Below are 22,010 nucleotides of genomic sequence, written 5' to 3' on the forward strand. Positions count from 1 at the left end.
TGTTCCACAGGGCAGGGGCCATGGCAGGAAAGGATCTCCTCCTGGGCCCCCAATGGGCCTCTCCTGATGGATCTCCTGAGGGACTGATGGAGGTAGAGATCATTGAATTTGGAGCGGGTGGTGGAGTGGAGGAGGAAACGGACAGGCCGTTGAGACCTGTGGCAATGCTACCGCTGGAATCTGATAAAGAGCGGCAGAGAGGTCAGGTATGAAAGCAGACCCGAGAGTCTGGGGAGTTCCAGGAGGTCTCCTTCATAGAGAAAGAACCTGAGGATTGACGGTCGATGGTTGTCAGTGAGGTGGAGAACTCCGGTTCATCACCTTGGAGGGGACCATGGACGAATTACGGGCAGATGTCACTTCCATGAGAGGAGACTGAAGTCGTTGGGACAGTTCCTGAGGAAAGTATTGAGCGGCCGAGATGGACTGGCTATCCGGACATTCCCTTTCAGAATTGGGGAATAGTGACAAGGGGTGTGGAGGAGCGGCGTCCAGCAATGAGGAAGCGTTGCGTCCTCTGGTTCAGCAAGTACAACAGCAGGGGGGATCCACTCCAGTGCTTGGGCCTCGAGATGAAATACGGTGGGGACCCAAATGAACTGGCGGGCATTTTAACGCACGTGAGAGTCTGCATGGAAAGTTGCGGTCACTTGTTCCCGAATGATGTGAAGAAAGTGGCTTAGTGTCCTATGTTCCAGTAGGTCAAGCAGCAGAGTGGCTAGTGGAAGTGCACGAAGCCAGAGGAGAAGAGCTCACCAAATTTAGCAAGTTTATGTGGGCTATACGTAGATATTTCAAGGATCCCTGTGCGGTTCTGAAAGCGAGGTCCACCATCGAAGACTTAAAGCAGGGTGATTGCTCGGTACTGGACAATGCGCTGCAGTTCCGACGACTCGCAGGGATACTCTGGGATTGGCCTGAACAGGTTAAGGTGCGTTGTTTCCAGAAGGGGCTGAAGCCCAGGCTGTGGGAGTTGGCATTGGCCAGGGGTAATCTGAAGGTGGTGGAGGAATGGATCATCTATGCGGCAGTAGTGGAAGCCAATTGGATGGCTGTGCGAAGACCCAGTGCCAACCCGCAGATACCCACCATCTTAACCAAGAAGTTAAGTGGGAAACCGAAGGAGAGCGGTCTGGATCAATGGCCAGGGGGTCGTGCATGCTTCAAATGAAGAGAACAGGGGCATTTCACTGAGAGTTGTCCTAAAACCCAAACTTCCTGGTGACTACCAAAAGTAAACCACCCACTAAATCTCTGAAGGGTCTTAAGGCAGAAAAGAAAGGAACAGCAGCATCGAGAGCAGGAGGTGAATTCCAAAGCTCTGTGGTGATCGAAAGCAACTCCTCCAAAGAGGAGTATCAGCTGGTGGGAAACGCCAACTGGCTGTCTTAAAGTGCGCCCGAAGGCAGGAAGACGAAGTGCGGTGTGCAGAGACGAAACCAGAGTCAGAGGAGGAAGAGGATGGGGTGAATCCTATGACTCTCGGGGTGAAGTTGAGGGCCCTAAGAACCACCCACAGAGCGCATTAAACCACGTTAATAGATTCAAGGTACACCCATTGCTTAATCAATCCAGTCACTGTGAATGGACTTGGACTGAGGGTGCAGAGACTAAAGACCCCTATTGTGTTCAGTCAGTTGGATGGGTCACCAGTGGGACGGGGTCCAGTAGAGTTCTACACTGAAGAATTTGAAATGAGAGTAGGGACTCACCGAGAGGCTTTGCAGTGTCTGGTGGCCCCGATCGCGGCCCTTCCTTTAATACTGTGGTTATCTTGGTTGAAACGATGGAATCCAAAAGTGGACTGGGAATCGGGTAGCATGATCTTCAAAGATGGGACTCATACTGTTCAAAAAGAGTCTGAGGTCAGGACTTTGACAGCAGCATTAGTGGCTGCAAGCATAGGGGTGCCCCAGAAGGGCATGTTCGAGTGCCCTGACGTGATTCCAGAAAATGCAGGGATTTGGAGGCTGTGAGGCAGAGTCGGACCAGCTACCCCCCCCCCCAGGGCAACGGACTATGCCATTGAAGTTGAACCCGGGTCGAAATTCCCTAAGCCAAGGATGTACTCTATGATTCCTAAGGAACCAGGAATGTTGAGAGAATTCATTGATAAAAATATGGCGAGGGGTTTCATATAAGTCACCAAAGTCACTGATGGTGGTGCCTGTCTTATTTACAGAAAAGAAAGATGGATCATTTGTCAGATTCAGCTGGCGCGGCACGGCTAGGAACTTGCCAAGCCGTGCTTAGTCAGTTTCATCGCTTGAGCGCTAGCAAGGAAAGGGGAAGTGAGAAACCTCAAAATGATTAATGGGCCAGCTGACGCTGTTTAACTAAACCCCAAGTGGATGCGTTGTGTTAACACCAGATTGCCCCGGGCGCTGTAGACAAAGTAGAGAGCCGCAGATTTGAATTAAAGCAATCAGCTCATGATTGGGGAACTCCCGGTTCTGTGAGCAACAGAAAAACCCATCGACGACAACAACAATGCCAGTGGTAGACTGCAATCAAGAACACAAAAGAGCTGGAGTGAATCTGCCATTTGAGTAAAAGGGGGGATTACTACTGGTAATCTGTAACCAAGCAACAGGGGCTAAGAATGGGAACAGGGAACTATAAATTGTATTGTAAAATGTGCCAATCCAATCCTGGCTTTGTCTGTAATTATGAACGTTGAGCTTGAGTAAACTTCTTTGCTGAACAGACGAGAGTTTCTCTGAGTCGAACAGGGTAAACCTTACCTCATTGAGACTGTGTACAGACTTCAGGGGCTTAAATGCTATTTGCAAGGAGAGCAGATATCCTCTCCCTTTAATGAAATACTTGTTGACTCACTTGTCAAAGTGAAGGTTTTTTTCAAAGCTGGACTTGAGGGACGCCTATTTCCAGGTGCGGATTAAAGAGGGGACGAATGGAAAATCATGTTCAATTGCCCAGTGGGTGGTTTCCAACATCGAGTCATGCCATTCGGCTTATTAGGGGCTCCGGGGGTATTTATGCAATTGATAAATGAAGCACTACATGAATTTCTATACCAGGCAGTTTTGGTATATCCTGATCATTACCAAAATGATGGAAGAGCATGTAAATTTGGTAAGAAAAGTGTTACGGAAACTGCTAGATGCCCAATTGTAAGCAAACCTCTCTAAATGTGAATTCCATAAAAGTCAAATTGACCATCTGGGGTATCGCATTTCCCCTAAAGGGATTGAAATGGACCCAGCTAAAGTGCGGGATGTAATTGGATGGGAGGCGCCAAAAATGTGCTGGCAGTTACAAAGTTTCCTGGGATTTTTACTGCCAATTCATCCCCAATTTTGCCCAGGTGCCTCTGCCACTAACCGACTTGTTAAAGACAAAAGGAAAAGAAAAAGCATAAGCAGAAAAGCCAGGGGCACCTCTAAATTGGACTGAAGCAACTTTTGAGCGGTTGAAAAAATTGGCAGAGCCAATTCTCAAATGTCCTGACCCCGAAAAGCCTTTTATAATTCAGGCGGATGCCTCGGATATTGCTGTAGGAGCAGTCTTGCTACAAAGAACTGAGGGCGACAATTTGCAACCATGTGCTTACATTTCTCAGATGTTTACGGAGACGGAGAGGCGCTGGCTGGCGTGGGAGAAGAAAGCATTTGCAGTTCGGTGGGGACTACTAACCTGGAGGAATCTGCTAGAAGGGTCGCCTCACCTGTTTGAAGTCTGGACTGATCATAAAAACTGAGAAGCTTTAAAATCCCCTAGGAAATTATCCCCAAAGCAAGTTAGATGGGCTCAGTTCTTCAGTCGAACTAGAACGAGTCTTTGCCTTTGGGAAATTCAGTCAAACCCTTTTGCGTCGGCTACAATTCAGCAGAAACAAAATGCAGAAATGTTGGACAAATCAAAGTGGGGGGGATTCTGGAGGGATTTTGCAGAGCGAGCAGGACGAGGCTGGTGTGCGCCCCCCCCCATCCCCTCAGTAGCTCCCAGCTTGCCTGTTCTTCTACCCATCCTCCCAGCACTTTCCTTCCCTCTGCCCCCCAGCCACTGCCCTTGTGCTGACTTGTTCACTCATTCCCTTTGTGGTATTTATAGCCTCTCCATTCCCAGTGGAGTCTGGCCGGGGCACGAGGTCAACAGAAACATGCAAGGGCAATATTCAAGATTACATCAAGATTAAAGAGATATGAGCATCGTGGTTACCTGCAAAACTGAACAAGGGCAAACACACACTGGAATCAGAAGGATGGGGGGGGGGCATTCCATGCAGTGAGAAGACTCAGCTTGTATGCATCTTCCTCTCTGTGACAGGGCAGTCACTGAAGGGTCCAGTGTGATGTGTCCCACCCGCTTGTACAGACCCTCCCCTCTCCTGCCTGAACAATTCCATTTTGGTCTGTCTTTGGAAAAAACTAGTGCTGATTCTTTCTGCGTAAAGACCAAAGCACTGGACATGTACATGGCTTGCTTTACACATCCCCCCCATGATATAATGGGCAACTGGAATAAGATGCTTGGTCTAAGATGCTGACCGTTTCCCAGGTGAAACTGTGGTTGAGTCTGTCCATGTATTGGGAGATTAAGGAGTTTCCATCATGTCTTCTGACTGCTAGTTGGTGCTCATGGATGTGCCCTGCCAGCCTCCTGCCTGTCTGTGCTACGTAGTGGTCCTTACAGTCCTCACAGTGCATGTTATAGATGGCTCCTGTTTTTCCTTCTTGGGCTAGCGGGTCTTTTGGTTGGCTTAAGATGTTTTGGAGGGCTTGAGTTGGTTTGTGTGCTGCAGAGACGCGATGTGGTTGTAATAGTCTGTTGGTAGTTTCTGAGACGTTTCTGATGTGTGGCAGTGTGGTCCTTTTCATAGCTTGTGTGGGTTGTGTTGCAGTAGGTTGAGCGGCCAGGCACTTTTTGATAAAGCTGCGTGGAGATCCATTTTCTTGGAAGATGTTGTGTAGGCAGTCTGTTTCCTTTTTCTGCTGTTCTGGGTTGCTGCAATCCGTTTGTGCTCGCTTGAATCATCTTCTTACACAGCTCCTCTTGTGGGAGGTTGGGTTGTTACTTCGGTAATGGAGTACTTGATTGGTGTGTGTTGTCTTCTGGTAAACTTGGGTTTCCAATTTAGTGTTGTTTCCTCTGTTGATGTTTATCAGTTAGCCTGAAGGTCTTCGTGGCTTTGGTTATTAAGGGCTTAGCTGAGAGTAACAGCTTCCTTCATTTGAAGAAAACACGATAATGCCAGAGTAGGAGCCTTCTGTTCCCGAATCAGCCAGCCAGTCCATCCATCCATCCATCCATCCATCCATCCATCCATCCATCCAACCATCAACTCTGTGTGCACACAGCTGAGCAAACGTCCACGCTGCACCTATGCTCAAATATATCAGGGAGGACCTGACAGGGAAGACAGAAATATCTTGATTTGCCCATCAGAGCGGATAGAGCCCTGCTGGTTCCTCTGGTGTGGAAGAGCAATGGCATGAAACATGGACAGGCTGATCTCTGTCTACAGCCACGGTTCAGTCCCTTGGAAGCTGGTGAGCGCCAGCAGGCTGTTGGGGCGTCTTCGGAGGAGGAAGCCAAGCTCTGTGTCCAACCTGAGGTCCAAAGAGCGACCAAGCAAAGCGTATCTGCATTGGCCTCCAAGGCCCTACCCATTGTCCACTAGGTGTATCCTCTCCAGGAACCCCATCCCTTAGTCTCCCAACATCCATTCCTGAATGTTCTGGCTGAGGGAGAACTTGAACCAAGGTTTTCCTTCACCTTTGCACCACACTGGACTTTGATTGTCCTTGACTTGTCCATGCTGGACATTGAGTGTCCTTGACTTGTCAGGTGCCCAGGAAGCTGCTGGGTGATCTTCTCTGGGTCTCCCCCAGGGAGAGCGAGAGGAACTTCACTTTGGGGGAGCAAGCAATGGAGGTCTATCAGGTGGGACAGGAAGCAACTGGGATCAAAGGCCTGACCTAGGAGCCCTGTCTTTTGGACTCCCTTGGGCTCTGCTTGTGGGGGGAAAAGCACCCCTTTTGAATGAAAATTTTCTACCTCCCCGGGCCAGGGAATAATGGATACTGGACTGTAAGAAAGCTATTAAGGTGGCTGTGGAAGAGACACTCTCCAGGCATGCCTGACAGTTTAAGCAAGTTGGGGAGTGCAAGGCCAAGATGATGCTCTGACAGATTCCTAACAGCTGAGTATCCAGGGCCAAAGAATGACCCCCGGTGAGATAGCTCTTCTGAGAGTGCACACTTCACTCCAGGAAATTGTGATACAAAAACACAACAATGCACAAAGACTGTGGGTGTTTTGTTCCCACCACATTTTGCAGAGGCCCCAGAGACCCTCCCCCGGAGCCCTATCTCTGCGCAGCACGTGATCGCCACGGGGGGCTGGCCGGGTCTGGCGGGGGCCGCTCCCTTGGGGGTGGCTCGATGGCTAGGACGGCCAGTAACCGGTGGAGAGTGGGAAGTGGGGAGGAGGGGGCTGTGCCCAGCTCCCCAGACCTCACTGCTGGAGGGCCCGGTTGGGGGCCAAGGCGTAGTTGCAGCAGGTGAGGATCTCGAACTCCTGCAGGGAAATAGAAAGGTATTGGGGGGACTTGGGGGCCCTTCCTGGGGGACGAGGGGGGCCTCTCTCCGCTCCCACTGCATGTACCTCATGGTTCTCCCCAAAGTTGATGGATCCGCTGTTCTGCAGAGAGAGACCGTGGGCCCAGTGAGCCCACAGCGCCCAGCCTGGCCCAAGACTGCCCCCCAGCTGAGACCGTAACCGAGACCACCGGGGGGGCACCCTGCCAGCTGATCCCCACAGCCTGTGTGCAAAACCCCGGGATCCAGGCCAGGCAGCCTCAGGCTCAAAAAGTTCATTGTGGGCAGATCCTTCTTTTGCGTTTTGGGCACATCCAGAAAGATGGCACAAGTCGAGAACCACCTCTGGCACCTGGCTTGTGGATGGCAACCCCTTCCTCTGGTCCACCCCAGTGCAAACTTTGCCCATGACTCTCTACCAGTCATGTTTCACCAGTTGAATTCCTACCTGCCACAGAGCTGTTAACAGCAGGGTCAAATCGCAACCCTTCTTCAAGCTGAGACATAAAAGCAGAGAGGCCCAAAGGCCGTCTGGGTCTTGTTCCCTCAGCCAGCCATTCTCCAGCTCCCATAATCCACAGCACCATCCAAGTGGGGGGAAGGCCCCCTTGGAAGAGGTTGATGCAACGCTATGCAGATGCAGCATTGGACAGAGCAACCAGGATTCAGCACACAATGAGGTCAGAGCCCTTAGGATGAAACTAGGGGGTCACGGGGCCGGACTACAAAGCCCATAGGCAAATTGGACACCTGTACTGAGCCAGTGCTTTTCCTCTCCTGGAAAGATGGATTTGAGTCGGGGGCTCCTGGATTGGCCCCCAAATCTCCCACGCTCTCACCTGATACCTCAGCTTAGACTAACCCTGGTTCCCACCTCGACAACCGCCCGTATCTCGGTCCCTCAGCCAGCCTCGTTTGCCCTGCGAACTCTCTGCGTAACGTCGGACAGGCTGTTCGTTTAACATCCTCCTTCCTTCCCTTCGAGGCTTTTCCTCTGCGATTGCGAGGAACTCTGGACCAGCTGCGGCAGTTGTTCTCCATACAGGCATGTGAGTTTAACTTAATAGGTGAAATATGCAGGTTTTTCTCATCTGAAACCAAGGGCTTGGGGGTAAGAGGAGAATGAATGGGAAAGGCTATGCAGTCCGGAATAAATAGAAAATCAGGGATAGCAAGCGAGAAACATTATAATAACCCAAAGTCCAGAGTTATTTTTGATGAACGGCTGTTTAAAATGGTTTCTTCTGCCCATAAAAGATCAATTTCCATCCCATGCAATTTCATGCAGATGAAATCGGTAAGAACCTGCATCCGGAGTCCAGATTCGATAAGCTTTACATGAGCTTATTTTAGGTGGGGCAGAATAGCCTTTAGCCTTTCAGTTTTTGCAGTCTTTGGGGAGGAAATCCACAGTCCCATCCCATATTCTGATGTTTCACTTCCTTCTCCTCGCGTAAACACGCACTTCTTTCTCTCGCTCTGTTGGGCAGGAGGACGTGAATTGCCGGGAACTCTTAGAAGCTCTCAGGCGCAGAGAAGGAAGAGGGACGTTTGCGGGTCAAACGGAGCAAAGACCCGCGAGAGGAACCAGGCAAAGGAGGGCAGCAAGACCCGTTCCGCCTTTGGGTGCGATGCAGTTCGAGGGGGAGCAGCCCTGCCAGTTCCCCAGGGGAAGAGGAGGACAAAGTCTTCAGGGGAAATTTAGATTAAAATGCACACCATCAAACCGACACTAAAGAAGAAGAGGACCAGGGCAGGGAAGGAGAAAAAAGGTGCAGCTGGACTTTCCTTCCTTCCTTAGTGGCGGAATCAACACGGGGGAGAAACCACATAACTGCAGCGAGTGCGGGAAGAGCTTCAGGGACTGCAGCCAGTTGCTCCCCACAGAAGGGTCCACACAAGGCGGAAACTTATAAAGAGATCAAAACCTTATAACTGCCCGGAGTGTGGGAAGGGTTTCAGGAGGAACAGCCAGCTTGCTTGCCATAAAAGAGGTGAAGGGGGCGGGGGGGGGGTGTTCTTCCTCAGCATAATTTGCGTCACACTGAATGATGGTTTGAGTAAACCAGCAAGCAGTTAACTCATCACGGAAAGATGCTTCAGGCTGAGCTCAGGGAAGGGCTGCTCCCACTGCCAAAGGCGGCTTCGGCTGCAATGTCCATATCTTGGTCTGTTCCATCACTTTGGGGACTGGGAGACCGGGAAGCACCAATAAATGCATATTCTTCTGCTGACAGGTAGGGGATTGTAAATGGGGGGGGGGAGAGGAGTGCGTGCGCCCGTGTGTGTGCAGACATGCAACATGACATAGGTGGGTTCATGCACAGCATTTTGCGAGGCGGCACGAGCAGAGTTTCCAGCCGGTCATGCAACGTGATGTTGGAGGAAAAAGTTATCTTACCAAGTCCGTTTCTGAGCTGGGAGTAAAGACACTGACGAATTGCATGAAGTTAGGAGATTTATTCTTCACCCAAGTGCAGAAGCAATGACAGCAGGCAGTTAGGTGGGCGGCCGCTCTGGGCCCCCTCCCCACAGTACCTTATATACCTTCTGTTACAGTCAGACCCACGTTAAGATGTCATGGCTCTCTGATCCAATCAAAGCCAGTTACCTTGATCCATACTCCTCCCCTTACCCAGGACCCCTTTCTCTGATGCCGAATAAGGTTCTTCCTTCCTGTATGTAAACTAATTTCTATCACCTCGAGTGTTAACAGCCATATGGAAACATACATCCCTGAGAAACACGGTCAGGACCGCTTATCTTTCTTCGTGAGGGGTCATCTGAACAAGAAGAGACTATCAGGTCAAGACAGTTTATCTGCTTCCATGAGTTGCCGCCTTTCCAGTCAGGAAGAGGCAAACCATGTCAGCAATTAACACATCCTTGAGATTTTGAAAAGTGTTAAAGGTCTCATCCTCAAGAATGCAACCTTTTGATAATCTAAAGTACAGTCAACCATACATACAGGAAAGGGAATATTGGCATTTTGCTTGGCCTGCTTTTACTTCATATTCTACAATATATAAAGATAAATGTTTAAACATCTAAATGTCTCAATATATAAAAATGTCTACATGCCCCAACCTTCTAACAGTGACATAGGTGGGTTCATGCACAGCATTTTGCGAGGCGGCACGAGCAGAGTTTCCAGCCGGTCATTGCCGCAAACGGTGTTTGGGGACCCCACCAATCCGCCTTGGACGGTTTGCAGGACTCGCTTCCTTGCTCCTTCTGCTCTGCTTCTTCCCTGGTTTCGTCCAAGGGGAAGGAGGCAACCTTTGCCTCGTGGCACTGGGTGTCAAGGCTTTGCGGTGCTCCCTCTTTGCGGCTGTACAAATCCAGAAGGTGGGTTCCCCCGGCCCCAAAGGAAAGGGGTGGCATGAAAAGCCATTGGGCTGGGCTGGATGGCCTCGGGGCCCCTCTACGGGCAGGATTCTTTCCACGACCCCCATCCCTGCAGAACGTGAGGGTTAAAGTCTGATTACCGTTCCGTTGCGCAAACAAGACGCTTCCTGGTTGCCGGACCAAAACTCCGTTCTGAAGCAAAGCTCCCTCTCCCTCCCTCCCTCCCTCCTCCCTCCCCTCGAGAAATCCACCCCTCGCCCTGCCTATAAATGCCCCGCTGGCACTGCAGCAGAGACGCCAGCCGCGGAGGCCGAGGGACAGGGGAGTGCCGCTCTCCACCTGGGACCTGGCGGGAGGCACCTGCAGCAGGTGAGCCCGGCTGACTCTCTCCACCAGAGGGGTCCTCTGGGGGGCGGCTGCGGGCAAAGCCCAGGCCCAGCAGGGGATCTCGGGAGGGTCCCTCGGGCAGGGAGCGAGGGATCTCTCGGGGGACCCATGGGGGGGAGAGAGAGAAACCCACAGAGAGAGCCCCTCCCTTTCTTAGGGAGGGCCTGGCCGTTGCACAGCAGCGCAGGATACGCCGCGACCCCAGTAGAGCCACCGCAGGACCGGAGATCGAGCAACGGGGTCCGGCTGGGCAAGACAAAGTCTGGGAACGCCAGCTTGGCCCCGGGCTGGAGGTGGGGCCCCCCTTCTCCTTCCTGAGGGGCCCTTCCCTCGCTCCGCTTCCAGTTCCCCACTCTTTGCTCCTCTCCGCAGGAAAGGAAGGAAGACCATGGGGCGTTTCGCCTTCATGCTCCTGGGCCTGCTGCTCGTGGCTCTCCCCCTAAGTGGTGAGTTCAGGTGGGGTCCCCGCACCCTTGAGGCCAAGGCTCTTGCATCTGAACCCCTCCCTGGTTTGGCCCCCAGCGCCCCAGGGCTGAATTGGCTTTCATTCGGGTTTGGCTGACTGCAGAGTTTAGATCCTGCCTTGGTCTCGTGGCGAAGGGGCCAGGCTAGAAAGCGGGAGACCCCTGAAAGCAGGAGACCCCTTTGGGCTTCCCAACCCACCTCACAGGGTGGTTGTGGTGGGGAACAGAAGAAGAGGGAGGAGTATTAGGCACGTTCGCCGCCTTGAGTTATTTCCAGAAATAATAAAGGTGGAATAAAAAAAAAATCTAAACCTAACACAATTTGTCTGCTCCAAGATCCAGCAATTTTTGCACAATAAAAAACAAAGGAAAACAAAACAGCAGACCCAGCTGTCTCCTCCTCCTCCACCTTCTCCTCCTCCAGCCCCCCTCCTGGCCACCCTCTCATTGGACTTTCTCTCTTCCCACACAGGAATTGAAGCCCCAAATTTTTGTCCCTCCGGTTGGCTCACGTACAATAACTATTGCTACAAGATCTTCCTGAAAGCCAAGAACTGGACTCAGGCAGAGGTGAGAAGCGCTGTGTGCCTGTGCCCAGCCCGGGCAGAGGAGGAACTAGGCAGAGCCCTGGCCCAGCACCCACCTCCGCTCTCGTGGGCTGACGACCTGTCAAGGGGGCCCTGGAGGGCCACCAGGCTGGGTGCATCAGGAGGCAGGAGAGACCGAGATTTTAGGATAGTCCCAAGGCAAGTGTTCCACGGACTCTTCCTCGCAGCCCATTTAAAGGACTCTCCTCTGCTCAGTGGGGACTCCATAGACAGTAAGCAGGGGTAGCGGGGCCGTAGAGTCCACTGGCCCATCACTGACCCTCAGTTCAGTCTGGAGTCTTAGTTGTGGGGGAAAATATTTTAACTCGCGAATCAACGTCAGGAATTGCTCAAGAGCCGCATTGTCCAGCGAGGGCGTCTGCGGGAGGTCAACAAAGTCAAGATGGTGGCTGTGATCTTGTGATCAGACGCCTGCTCTTTTCTCACGTGCACAAACACACACGCATGTTTCTTCTCCGCTGAACAAGTGCCTTTCTCTGTTGTCCCTCTTCCAGACGTTCTGCAGGGCCCAGAAGACGGGCTGCCACCTGGCCTCCATCCATGCCCTGGAAGAGTCGTGCCAGTTGGCCAAGTATGTCTCCGGGTTTCTCAGTTACAGAAACGTCTGGATCGGACTGAAGGATCCAAAGAAAGTAGGTCCCTTTCTGTCGCTGATGCTCATCAATCCTGGTGGCCACTACCTTGGGGGCTGCAGGGCTGGCCTGGGAGGGCTCTTCCTCCCTCCCCCCCTTTCTTAATTTGCACAGATTCTGCTCATTCGGACCTTCTTGTGCTCTGTTGCACTGTCAGTTCTTGAGAAATGCTCGCTCCTATAGGAAGAAGGGAAGTTTCCCTGGAGTGGAGTTCCTGGTGACTTTGTGAACACAAATGTCATTTCTGGGAACAAGACAGAAGGAGGTTTCCCTACCCACCCCCTCCAGAAAAGTTTCCCGGGTGCTTTTCAGTTCCCCAGGGTTACCTATAGCCCTGGGGTTTTGCTGTTGGCCCCCACCCAAGGACTCGATAACTTTGATCCGGGTCCTGCCACCAAGTTGGGCGTAAGGCAAAGTAGCTCTCACACTGAGCTGGTGACTTCATGGGCACCTCCAGGCAGTTTTCTTCTGGAGTCTTTTTTCTCTGGATCTCCTGATGGTCACCTATCCAAGCATTCACCGAGTTTAACCCCGCTTAGCTGTTCCAGATCCACTGAGGTTGACTAGGTAGATGAAGGAGAGAGAGGAAGAGTTGTCTATTTGGTCGGCCCCTTGAAACCTGCCCACTTTTCATCCCTGCTCCTGGGCCCCCCAGAGGCAGAGCCCCCTCCTCAGTTGGCTAGCGTGGCTTACCTGCCATTACAGCAACGAGTCTGGCAGTGGAGCGATGGCTCCGCAGAGTACACACCACACTGGGCCGAAGGAAAGGAGAACAGCTTCATGCGCGACGATAAGTGTGCTGAATTGCGGTCCTGGTCAGGTAAGCCGAGGTGGTGGGGAGGTGGCTGTGGGTGGACTTCCAGCCATGAGGACAGTTTGACCCATCTTGCCACGCTCCCCTTGGCAGCCGATAACCCTGGTTTGTCCCTCGGACCGTCCCACCCTCTGGGCAACCGAGGGAACCCAAAACGTCCAGGGGACACAGAATGAAGTATGAAAGCCGTCATTCCCGCAAAACCTGGGACTGGGAAATCATCCTCACGTCCCCCCACCAACGAGGCCGGAGCCAGAGAAATGCCTCTCTGGGACTCTGATGGAGCCACTGCGAAAGGGGACCAAACTTTCTCTTTGCTGCCCAGGGTACTCCGCCTGGAACGTCAGGGACTGCAAATTGCTGCGCCCTTTCCTCTGCCAATACCCACTCTAGCCCCAGAGTGAGGGAAGCACCTGGGGAAGCCTGGGGAAGCAAGGAAGCCCCCCGCCTGCCGACACCTCTGCTCTGCCCCACGCTTGAGGAACGCTTTGGTAGCTCGGGCGAGATGTGGCTGATTCGGTTGGGCCAGAAGGTTGAATAAATTCTGTCTTGGCACGAGTAGCCTGATTTATTCTGCAGAGCCAGGAGCCTGTGGCGGTCTGAAGCGCAAGACCCCTGAGTCTTCTGACTGGCAAGGCGTGGCGTTAAGCGGGTGGGGGGGCTTGTTCAGAAGGACCACCCATTGAGGCTGCAATGCTTTACGGCACGTCCATCTCATTTGACCTGGAGAGCCGGAATTGAGTTTGGTGGGAGAAAAATATTCTCTTTCACGTTCCTGTATCAGTTCCCTTCTTCGGTGGAAAAGAATCCACTTTTCTTCCCAAGGAAAGGAGAATTTGGACTAAATTCTCTGGAGGGATGTTGTTGCAGTCATTTACAATGAATCCCAGCCCCGTGTGGGAACATCCGATCTCTGACGCACCCTGCTCTTTCTCCAACGGTCTTCAGCCCCCCTGCTTCCATTCAGTCCCCGGGAAAGTCTCTGGCCTCACAGGGTGTCTTTGGAGGAGTCAAAAAAGTCAAGATGGTGGCTGCTGCAGAGTGAAAAGAGGCAAAGCTTTCAGGGTGTTGGGGTGGTCACCATCTTGACTTTTTAACTCCATCCCTGCCCCAGAGAGAATTCCTCATCCGGGGGGATTTCTGAGAGTCGCAGATATTCCTCCACTGGAAACGGGGGGCGGGGGGGTCTTCTTCTTCTCCTCGAAAAACAGTGGGTGACACCCACTGGAGAAACTGGGGGAAATCATCTGCTCATCAGTTGCGTGGAAATTGAAAAAAAAAAAGGGATAACATCCATGCAATTCTTGGTCTCCAAAAGGCCACGGGACGATTGACCAGACCAGCCTCAGTCGCCAGAGAGAGGCCATAACAGGAAAGGCGGCACTTCCCGTGTCTCCGATTTCTTATGCCTTCGGAGTTTCCGGGAGACGGATGGAGAAACTCCGCAATGCCTTTTTTGGGAATCCCAGGTCAATACGGACACCCTCCCACCCAAAAGGAAAGCCCCTTGGCAGCTTTGGGACACGTGGGCCTCAGCCCCCAGGACTCCCCAGCCAGCCTGAGTTGAGGTCCGCGTGTCTTAAAGCTGCCGAGGTCGAGAAGCGCTGCGTGAAAGGAGTCAAGGAGTCAAAAAACCCGAGCAAACGCCAGACGAAGAGAGAAGTCTGGGTAGCGGCCTGCACACGTGCCCTCGCCGGTGGTGCCGATCCTCTCGTTTCACAGTCCTGGCAGCAGTCGGCTGGAGGTCGTCTCCTGCGCAGCGAGCCTTTCCTCGGGTGCAGAGCAGCTGAGAGCGAAAGTCTGTTCTGCAAAAGGGGCCGGGGGCTTCTGAGCAATCCGCATCTGCTGCGGGGCTGGGGGGTCCGCAGGGTGTGGTCCGACGCACCTGGCGCACACAGAAAACAGGTGGAGCGTGGACCACAGCATTACATCCGCCATCTTGACTTCTTTGACCACAACTAAGACTTCCAGTATAGGGCCCATGGACAGCAATGGCTTCAATTTGGGATTCAGGATGGAACATCTGGCACACCCTTAATTGCAAGGAAACCAGCCTCTCTCAGCAATGTGGGACGTGTGCAAATCACATGCCTGCAGTCTGGGTTCATCTTGCACATCCATGGGACAGACGGTGTGCTACATTCAGGCATACAGCCTTGTTTTTGCAGGCGGTTGCTTGAATTACTCAAACTGCAAACAGCCTCTTTATCCTTTGAAATTATAGGCTTTGCTCTTTGTGATCAGTATCCCATGGGTTGGATGTCTGTGTGCATGTGTGTGTGTGTGCATGTGTGATTTGCTGAGCACTGGTCTTTCCTCTTGCCTGCAACTTTGCACCTGCGTGTCTATTCACCCTGCAAGGGAGTTGTATATTCGGGGACTGCAGCTTGCTAGATGACCAAGCCTCTTGGTGAAGGATTTGGAGGGTTTCCTCGTGGAAGACCTTTCCTCTCGAAATAAGCTCGAGAATAATATGAACTTGGGGCTTTTGATCATAACTCAGTCTCCTGAGTCCAGGGAGATTATTAGGTGGTTATTATTATTATTATTAGGTTATTAATCAGAGAGAATGGCAAGTGCAGTGATCAAATATTTTAGCAGAGCATCGCACTCTGCCTGGTTCTTGCTTTTCCTCTTTCCACTTTTCCACTCTGTGCTTTGCAACAGCCCCGGCGTGCGTGAGACGTTAACACAAATACAAAATGAACCCTTCCAGGATCACCGTTACCATCTGACAGGTTAGGGGCAGAAGGTCATGGAGAAAGCCCATCTATCTGGTCACTGAGAGTCAATATCCCCTTGAGGGCACATCATCCGTCCATCCAAGAATGCAGCCGCTCCGTTCACATGACATCCTTAACTCTGTTACTGGCTTAACCCATTTTCCAGGTTTGCTTAGTTAACTGACCGTAAGCTGACCGAATGGACTGGGTTCACCCATCATCTTAAATCTAGCCTAGGTTAAAACTAATCAAACTTAGTACGTTGGGTGAATGCCCCTGCTAAGCTGACTTGGCTAAGTGTGCTGTGTGAACACCACCTATGTATTTTCTGCTTCCAAGCCATGCAACCAGTTGCTCCCAGAGGAGGCTGACGGGACCTCAGAATGGGGACCGACCCCTGAGTCTTGGACTCCTGCTCAAGGGCTCAGTTGCGAGGCTGCCTCTGGGACACGCACCTGTCAAGGTCTCTTTGAGCATGGCCAGGTCAGGTTCCCAAAATGCGCAAAGACAGCTGAGTAGCTCAAGGCTGCCTTCGGGTCTGTGCTCCTGCCTTCTCTCATCAGGGGAGACACACAGAGATCCCTGAAAGAGCTGCCCGCTGGCCAGCAGACAAAGATCTGAGACCAAAACTCGTGCTGCTGTCTTCCTGCAAGAGGGCCTGGATCCTAGGAAGTGGAGCTGTGACAACTCTAAGCCAATAATGTCCAAACAATTGTTCTCTGCTGATGTTTATCACTCAGCCCAGAGGACTTCGTGGCTTTGGTTATTAAAGGCTTAGCTGGGAGTAACAGCTTCCTTCATTTAAAGAAAATACGGAAATGCCAGAGTAGGAGCCTTCTGTTCCCGAATCAGCCAGCCAGTCCATCCATCCATCCATCCATCCATCCATCCATCCATCCATCCATCCATCCATCCATCCATCAACTCTGTGTGTGCACAGCTGAGCAAACGTCTGCGCTGCACCCATGCTCAAATCTGTCAGGGAGGACCTGACAGTGAAGACAGAAATAGAGGAGTCCCAACAATCTTGTCTTGCTTTGCTCATCAGAGCGGATAGAGCCCTGCTGGTTCCTCTGGTGTGGAAGAGCAATGGCATGAAGCACGGACAGGCTGATCTCTGTCTACAGCCACGGTTCAGTCCCTTGGAAGCTGGTGAGTGCCAGCAGGCTGTTGGGGCATCTTTGGAGGAGCAAGCCAAGCTCTGTGTCCAACCTGAGGTCTGAAGAGTGACCAAGCAAAGCTTTTCTGCATTGGCCTCCAGGGACCTACCCATTTGTCCACTAAGTGTACCCTCTCCAGGAACCCCATCCCTCAGTGCCCCATCATCCGTTGGTGAATGTTGTGGCCGAGGGAGAACTTGAACCAGGGTTTTCCTTCACCTTTGCACCACGCTGGACATTGAGTGTCCTTGACTTGTTGGGTGCCCAGGAAGCTGCTGGGTGATGTTCTCTGGGTCTCCCCCAGGGAGAGTGAGAGGAACTTCACTTTGGGGGAGCAAGCAATGGAGGTCTTTCAGGTGGGACTGGAAGCAACTGGGATCAAAGGCCTGACCTAGGAACCCTGTCTCTTGGATTCCCTTGGGCTCTGCTTGTGGGGGGAAAGGCATCCCTTTTGCCCCCCTCCTGTGTTCACAGGAGGGGCCTTTGTAGGGGCCTTGGGCTCCCCTTCCCTGGGAAATGGCCCGGGGGACTCCCATTCACCCCTTTCCCAGATTCCTGGGTCTGACAGTCCCTGCATGGGTCTTCCTCTCCCAGAAGACGCAGGGTGGCACCGCGTGGTAGCCGTTCAGCGTCCCGCAGAGGGATCCGGGGTGACAAGTGGTCGTGTGTGTTTCAGCCCTACAAGACAGGCCAGACCAGGAAGCAGACTCGGGGGGGAAGAGCAGGACTCCGCTTTGTTGGGACCGGCTCCGTTAAGGGAATCCTGCAGACCTGGTTGCGCTTTTCCTCCCCTCCCTCTCACACCCCACGGAGTCAGGGAGGGGCCCGCCTGGGCCTCTCCCCAGCACCGTCTCCTTCCCTGGGGCTCGAGGGTGCTCTGCCCTGGTTTCTGTATGGCCTTCGGAATCTCCCTTCAGGGCTGTCTCCGGGGCTCCCTCCTGTGTCCCAGAGGAAGATTGGCCCGTGTGCCCCTTCCCCTTCGCCAGTGGGCTCCAGGGGGAACAGCCACTGAAGCCCCCAGCCCCCGAGGAGAGACAGTAAATGTCTCCTTCAGTGAGTGATTTGCCAGTCAGATTCTGAACTGGGGAACAGCCCAGGTAAAGGCAACACTGAACGCTCCTGGTCCTGAGAATTGCTCCATCCCCGGGAGAGGCGGACGGCCAGCCGAGCCCAACAGAGGGGTCCCCTGCTCTTCCCTCCTGGTTCTCCTGTGTTGGCCATGGGGCGACCAGCTGACTGGGGCACGGAGGGAGAGCCAGTCACGCAGAGTCGAGGGGAGGCTTTCCCACTGTGTTTCTGGACAGAAGCAAAGGGTTGCGCTCAGGACCAAAGGATCCAAATGCAATTCTTTTTGGCTAAAACAAACCCATGGGGGCATTGCCTCAGGCATATGCGTATGACAACTGGGTGCCCTGCAATAACCCATGGGGGGAGGGCTCATCAGCATTTGGTGTTTACTTCCATGGCTGTGTTGTTCACTATTATAAGGAGGCAAAGGGTATGACAATTCCACTTTTAACTCTTCCTCCTGTCCTCGTTAGGTGTCAGATCAAACAAGAACAAGCTGGAACAACACAGGAAACCCGTACACAACAATACACAAACAGCTTGTGGGGCCACACCTAGGAAAAGGTCTTGAGGAACATCCACTCAGAAGATGCTGGGGTGGGTGGGGGGAGCGGGGAAGAGGGCTGCCTCTTCGGGGCTCCTTAACTTTAACTCCCTGCCCTTTAATGAGCCAGTTGGCTGGCTGGGGAATTCTGGGGGTTGAAGTCCACACGTCTTCAGCTTGCCCAGGCTGAGCAACCCTGTCCTGGAGACTTGCAAGGAGGGAAAGGCGGTTCCCTGGCGTGGTGCAGAACGGCTCTCCCCGGTGCTGGTCTCCAGCTCAGCTCGTACTGCGTTGCTGGAACTCCCAGCCCAGCCTCCGGCCCTGGGACTTCCCGCCGGTTCCTGATCCGAGTTGCGTCCTGGAACTGCTGCCAAAGACAGGAGCAAGACGCTGAAGGGAAGAACCGGGTTCACTGCAAGGATCCCCGGTGCCTGCCGTCCAAGGAAGGGGACCCGAGCGAGAGAAAGGCAGAGATCCGGACGCGTTTGGGGGCGGAGAGGCGGGAAATCCTTGGGATCCGAGTGGCAGGAGAGTTTTGGAGAGGAGTAAAATGGGACAAGTGGTTTTCTATGGCGAAAGAAAAACTGCTCCGAACTATCTCCTGCCCGGGGTGAAATCCAGAGAGGCTCTGCCCGGAGACTGATGACGATGCAGAACGGAGAATTCCCATTGGTCCCTCTGCTTTTCTGGGCTCTCCCAACGCTGACATTTGAGAGAAAAAATGCTCCAGACCCACCGATTCCGCCTCTGGGGCTGGAACATCTGCCTCTTTCTCTTCTCTCTTGGGGGCTGCTTGTGGGGCAGGATCCATGGGCTCTGCTGGGGTCCCCCTGCTGCTGCTGCTGGGGGGGCGCTGTCCCGGATCCCTGGAAGTGAAGGGGGGCAGGAGCCCGCCGGTAAGGAGGGGTGGGTGGGAGCGGGACGAGGGTGGTTGGGAGGGACCCCCTGATTCTGGTGAGGGAGGGGGAAGGAAGGGGCTGGGACCCCCAAGAGTGACCTTGGGGAAGGGGTCGAGGGCAAGAGAGGCGGGAGCCTGCAGGAGCCTCAATCTCTGCGTGGCCTCTGGCCCCTCCCTCCCCCCACCCCCAATGGTGGGGCACGGAGTGGATTGGGCCAGGGGTCTCTTGTCAGACCCCCCCGCATCTCCCCCAGGAGCCCCAGCAAGGAAGTGGAGGGGGCAGAGAAAGGCCCCCCCAGGTCCCCCTTCAAGCTGGGCCCTCCAAAGGCCACCCCTCAGTCTCCTGTAGCAGGTCTCCCCCTCCCCCTTCCTGCATGGGTCCCTCCTATGCTGGTGGCTGGGAGCGATGGGCCCTGGAGTGCCTCCTGATGCCCCCCCCTCCTCCTCCTCCCCCTCCTCCTCGCAGCCCATTTCTTGTACCAGACTAAGCATGAGTGCCACTTCTTCAACGGGACGCAGCGGGTGCACTACCTGGACAGGGACATCTACGACCGGCAGGAGATTGTCCGCTTCGACAGCGATGTTGGGAAGGTCGTGGCCGTCACCCCGTTGGGGCAGCCGGATGCCGAGCTTTGGAACAGCCGCCCAGGAGGTGCAGATCAAGAGGGCCGCCGTGGATGCCTTCCGCCAATGCCACTACGGGGCTTACACCTATCAGGCAGAGAAGAAGCGGCATCTGATTGGCCGGAGAAGTGAGTCCGGGAGGGGGGACTTCCAAGGGGGAGATGCTGGGACCCCCCCTTTCATTCAATCCATTAAGGTTCTTTATTTAACTACTAAAATTAATCTATACATTTTGAAAACGTTTTCACTAAAACTGCCAGTTTTTAGATTTTAGATTTCTGCTGATTAAATCTGTTCCTTCCATTTTCTTGTTAAAAGTATTTTCCCATTCAGGAGAATTTTCTTGTAAAAAAAGCCGGGTGCTTAAAGACTGTGCTGGCCCATTGGCTGGGGTTTTCACCAAGCTCTTTAATCGGTCTCTATCCCGGTCCACTATTCCATCCTGCTTGAAGGCGCCCATCATCGTTCCGCTGCCAAAGAAGTTCCCTATCAATGACCTCAGTGACCACAGACCAGTGGCACTCACGCCTATCATCATGAAGTGCCTTGAAAAATTGGTCTGCAGGCACATCGTTTCTTGCCCTCTGCATGCATTTGATGAACACCAGTTTGCATACAGAACCAACAGATCCGCAGAGGACGCTTTAGCCGCCACTCTCCACACGGCTCTGACTCACCCGGAACAGCGGGCGACCTGTGTGAGGGTGCTTTTCGTAGACTTCAGCTCTGCATTCAGCACAACCCTTCCACATAGACTGGTGTCTAAACTTATGGATCTTGAGCTTCCGTATTCAATCTGTTCTTGGATTTTGGACTTCCCGTCTGGCTGCTCCCGGAGGGTTGGATTAGGCAACTGTATCTCCTCAGCTCTCACTCTCAGCGCTGGCTCACCACAGGGCTGCGTGGTGAGTCCCTTACTTCGCACTCTCAGCACGTATGACTGCACCCCCCCTCACTCCGGCGATATTATCATTACATTCGCAGATGACACAACAGTGGGGGGGCTTATCTCCGGGGGGGATGAGTCTGCCTACCGGGACGAGGTGGACCGGCCGCTTTCGTGGTGCGGAGACAATCATTTGGCCCTCAACATCAGTGAGACCAAGGAGCTACAGGAGGAACAGGTTAGACGTCCAGCCCCCCGCCATCAGTGGAGACCGGGTGGGGTGGGTGGCCGGTTTTAAGTTTCTGGGTGTCACCATGAAGGAGGACCTGGCCTGGGGCGCTCACGTTGCAGCCCTGGTGAAGAGGGCCCGCAGAGATGACGCTACCCGAGACTTCTCAGAAGCAACAGCTGAATGGAAAACTGCCGGCGACCTTCTACCGCTGCACTAGAGAGAGCATCTTCACCTCCGGCACCGGTGCGGGCGTTGCTACCTGCACAGCGGCAGATAGGAAGGCGTTCCAGAGGGTTGCTGCCACCGCCCAGAGGACCACCGGCTGCCCCCTCCCCTCTTCGGGAGACCTTTACAGCTCCCGCTGCCTCAAGAAGGCTCAAAACGTTCTTGAGGACCCATCCCACCCGGGAGATTCTTTTTTCGAACCAGGACCACCTGGCAGACGGTGCAGGATAATGAAAACAAGGACAAACAGGCTGAAGAAGAGCTTCTATCCCAGAGCTGCAACTATACTGAACTCTACTGTGTAGCGCAATATTAATGTAACATCAGGGGTTGTGCAATGGTGGATAGAATGTGAAGGATGTGTGTTTTTATTTTATGGTCTTTATATATATAAGGTGTGCTGGGGATGGCATTTAATTTCGTCGTACGAGGTACAATGACAATAAAGTAATTTCCAATTTCCATATCAAAATTTGCATGGCAAGGGAAAAAGCCACGAGTTAAATATAAGGTGTTACAAGATGCAAAGGAAAGAGGAGGATTGAGTCTACCCAATTTCACAGGCAAACCAAATGGTTAACTTATCATGAGATACCAGAATTGTGTCAAGGGGAAGGTAAAATAAAATGAAGAGAAGAACTGGTGGCAGAGGGATATAGTTGCCAACAGTTCTCTTATTTACAATTATTGGAAAGATTTAAAGTAGACCATAGAATTTATGGTTTTGAATATTGTAAGACTGAGCTGGAATAGAATTGTGTACAAATGGTGAACCTGTAATTGCTAAAATGGATAAGCTTTTATTGAAATTTGAAACAGAAGAAGAACAAGTGG

At 52.9% G+C, this 22,010-nt stretch overlaps 1 protein-coding gene across 1 annotated transcript; it reads left to right on the forward strand.

Moving 5' to 3' along the window:
* Window positions 1–9,875: 9,875 nt before the first annotated feature.
* LOC103053043 (C-type lectin lectoxin-Thr1-like) lies at window positions 9,876–13,331 on the forward strand. Its single transcript, XM_088129051.1, has 5 exons — window positions 9,876–10,744; window positions 11,235–11,332; window positions 11,865–12,002; window positions 12,708–12,822; window positions 13,142–13,331. The coding sequence occupies exons 1-5, from the start codon at window positions 10,687–10,689 to the stop codon at window positions 13,207–13,209; spliced, it is 477 nt and encodes a 158-aa protein (XP_087985177.1). The 5' UTR covers window positions 9,876–10,686; the 3' UTR covers window positions 13,210–13,331.
* Window positions 13,332–22,010: the final 8,679 nt, after the last annotated feature.

This window comes from Python bivittatus, unplaced genomic scaffold, assembly GCF_059951505.1.
Source record: "Python bivittatus isolate LINGU-HERP-01145 unplaced genomic scaffold, Pbiv_v1 ctg000730_np1212, whole genome shotgun sequence".
In the NCBI taxonomy this organism is placed as follows: Eukaryota; Metazoa; Chordata; class Lepidosauria; order Squamata; family Pythonidae; genus Python; species Python bivittatus.

Excerpts from the sequence above, each read along its gene's own strand:
- LOC103053043 (XM_088129051.1), top strand. The coding sequence starts at position 10,687 with ATGGGGCGTTTCGCCTTCATGCTCCTGGGCCTGCTGCTCGTGGCTCTC. Across the intron at positions 11,333-11,864 it reads AGAACTGGACTCAGGCAGAG|ACGTTCTGCAGGGCCCAGAA; the intron begins GTGAGAAGCGCT and ends TCCCTCTTCCAG. Across the intron at positions 12,003-12,707 it reads GACTGAAGGATCCAAAGAAA|CAACGAGTCTGGCAGTGGAG; the intron begins GTAGGTCCCTTT and ends CTGCCATTACAG.